Source organism: Lucilia sericata, unplaced genomic scaffold, assembly GCF_015586225.1.
Source record: "Lucilia sericata isolate MDLA Ls3-8-SP2 unplaced genomic scaffold, ASM1558622v1 Contig000603F_arrow, whole genome shotgun sequence".
NCBI classification, from domain to species: Eukaryota; Metazoa; Arthropoda; class Insecta; order Diptera; family Calliphoridae; genus Lucilia; species Lucilia sericata.
The window spans coordinates 221,251-224,286 of NW_023994610.1; the positions used below are offsets into that span (position 1 = coordinate 221,251).

General features: G+C 36.4%; 1 protein-coding gene across 1 annotated transcript; it reads right to left on the minus strand.

The window, feature by feature from the left end:
• Positions 1 to 293: 293 nt before the first annotated feature.
• LOC119606582 (heat shock protein 70-like) lies at positions 294 to 2,613 on the minus strand. Its single transcript, XM_037960143.1, has one exon. The coding sequence runs from the start codon at positions 2,367 to 2,369 to the stop codon at positions 459 to 461; it is 1,911 nt and encodes a 636-aa protein (XP_037816071.1). The 5' UTR covers positions 2,370 to 2,613; the 3' UTR covers positions 294 to 458.
• Positions 2,614 to 3,036: the final 423 nt, after the last annotated feature.

Below are 3,036 nucleotides of genomic sequence, written 5' to 3' on the forward strand. Positions count from 1 at the left end.
CATCATTTATAAAATCCGGTATGTCATCGGCAAGTCTAATTCATTTGATTTGGATACAAATTGCAATTCATTTGAATTGGAAACGAATTGTTTCGTTCGACAAATTTATTTGTATTGGAAATAAATTCTAATTCATTTTTACCTAATTTATTAAAATTAACTTAAATTTTATTCAACTAAATTTTTCCGAGAAAACAATTCAAAATTTGCTAATTATTAATTCGCGAATTAAAAAATGAATGATTCATTCACAGCTTTGCCCTTTATTTAATAAAAACACACGAAAATTTTTATTTAAATATTCGTTTTAACATAAAACAATTTATTTTTATTTTAGTTCTTATAACTATAATACTTATGACTAAAATACAATTTTTATATTCTAAATGAACTTAATAATTTTGATGAGTTTTAAGGATGAAATGTTTCTAGGAATGATACTGAGATTTTTAATTGATTTAATCTACTTCTTCTACGGTGGGACCACTTCTGCCGGCACCAAATCCACCTGCCTGTTGACCACATGATGGACCAGCACCGCCACCATTGTGTAATTTGGTCATTATTGGTGTGCATAATTTTGTGAGTGAATTCATCTTGTCTTCGTATTCCTCCTTTTCAGCCAATGTATTGGCATCTAACCACTTAATTGTATCTTCACATGCACGCAATGCTTCACTCTTTTCCTGTGCAGAAATCTTATCCCCGGATTGATCCAATGCTTGTTTTACACCAAACACATAACTTTCCAAATTGTTGCGAGCGCTAATCTTACTTTTCTGCTTCTCATCTTCTTCGGCGAATTTCTCAGCCTCACTGACCATACGATCGATTTCGGCTTGCGATAAACGTCCCTTATCGTTTTTAATAGTGATATTCTTAACGTTGCCAGAACTCATTTCCTTTGCAGAGACATTTAGAATGCCATTGGCATCAAGATCGAAAGTGACTTCAATTTGTGGCACACCACGAGGAGCTGGTGGAATGCCAGAGAGATCAAATGTGCCCAACTTGTTGTTGTCTTTTGTCATGACACGTTCACCTTCAAAGACTTGGATGCTAACACCAGGCTGATTATCCGAATAAGTAGAGAAGGTTTGTGTTTGTTTGCATGGAATGCGTGTGTTGCGCTCGATAATCTTTGCCATTACACCGCCGGCTGTTTCAATGCCAAGTGATAGTGGAGCCACATCTACCAGCAGAACATCTTGAATAGCACTGCTCTTATCACCACTAAGTATAGCCGCTTGAATAGCAGCTCCATAGGCCACAGCTTCATCAGGATTAATGGACAAGTTCAGACTCTTGCCACAGAAGAATTGTTGGAGAAGATTTTGAACTTTAGGGATACGTGTAGAACCACCAACCAGTACAATATCATGTATTTGGTTCTTGTCCATTTTAGCATCATTAAGAGCCTTCTCAACCGGTTCCAATGTTTGACGGAATAGATCTGCACACAATTCTTCAAATCTGGCACGACTCACTTTGGTGTAGAAATCTTGACCTTCAAATAAGGCATCAATTTCAATGGAAGCTTCAGTGCTGGATGACAATGTACGTTTGGCACGTTCAGCAGCAGTTCTTAGACGTCTCAATGCTCTGGGATTAGAGCGTATATCCTTTTTGTATTTCCGTTTGAATTCGTCGGCCAAGTGTGAGACGAGTCTATTGTCGAAATCTTCACCACCCAAGTGAGTATCACCAGCAGTTGCTCTCACTTCAAATAATGAACCTTCGTCGATGGTCAAGATGGAGACATCAAATGTACCACCGCCCAAATCAAAGATGAGTACATTGCGTTCACCTTTCAGATTCTTATCGAGACCATATGCTAGAGCAGCCGCCGTGGGTTCATTGATAATTCTCAATACATTTAAACCAGCAATACGACCAGCATCTTTTGTAGCCTGACGTTGTGAATCATTGAAGTAGGCAGGAACTGTAATTACTGCATCTGTTACTGTCTGACCCAAATAGGCTTCGGCAGTCTCCTTCATCTTTGTCAGCACCATTGAACTGATTTCTTCTGGAGCGAATTTCTTTTGTTCACCCTTGAATTCAACGCCGATTTTTGGTTTGCCTCCATCACTGACCACTTTGAATGGCCAGTGCTTAATATCTTCCATTATTTTGGGATCATCATATTTGCGACCAATAAGACGTTTTGCATCAAATACTGTGTTTTTGGGGTTCATGGCGACTTGATTCTTTGCCGCATCACCAATAAGACGTTCGGTGTCTGTGAAGGCAACATAACTGGGTGTTGTGCGGTTGCCTTGATCGTTGGCTATGATCTCAACTTTTCCATGTTGGAAGACACCAACACAGGAGTAGGTTGTACCCAAATCAATACCAATTGCTACCATTGTGTGACTTTGTTTTTCTTCTTCTTTGTGTATGAAAACTTGATGAAAAAAATGTAGCTGATTTTAAAAAACTTCTTGCTTAAGATTCACTTTTTATAGAATTGTGTTATTTGTTGTTTTCTTTTGTATATTCTGATTTATTTAATTTCTTGTTCACTTGAATGTAGCAGTTTAATTTAACTCGCTTGTTATTTCTCTTTAATGTTTTCACTTTGCTTGTTTGTATTGTACTAATGCCGAAGAGAGTTTGTGTTGCGGTATTTATACGAGTCACACAAACTTTGGTATTTTCTAGATATTTTGAGGGAATACTGTTGAATCTTCTAGAAACGCCATGGTATATTTAACAAGGTAGTCTCGTCGCTACAACAAATACAATAATACAAAAACAACAGGCATTTTGTTATTGTAAAATAGGCCAAACTGTCAAAAAAAATGTGTGTGTGTAATAGAAAAACAATAAATAAACACAACAGAAATTTGCGATTTTTGTTTTAAAAATTTAAAATAACAACTGAAAGAATAAGAAATGTCTTTATTTGCATCCATGTTTACGTAAATAAGTGTCCGGAATATTGAATATCGTAAAATTTAGCGTTCAGCTTTTGTGGTTGTTAATGCATTTTAACATCAAGTCATGATTTTTTAGATAAATGTAAGTAACAAT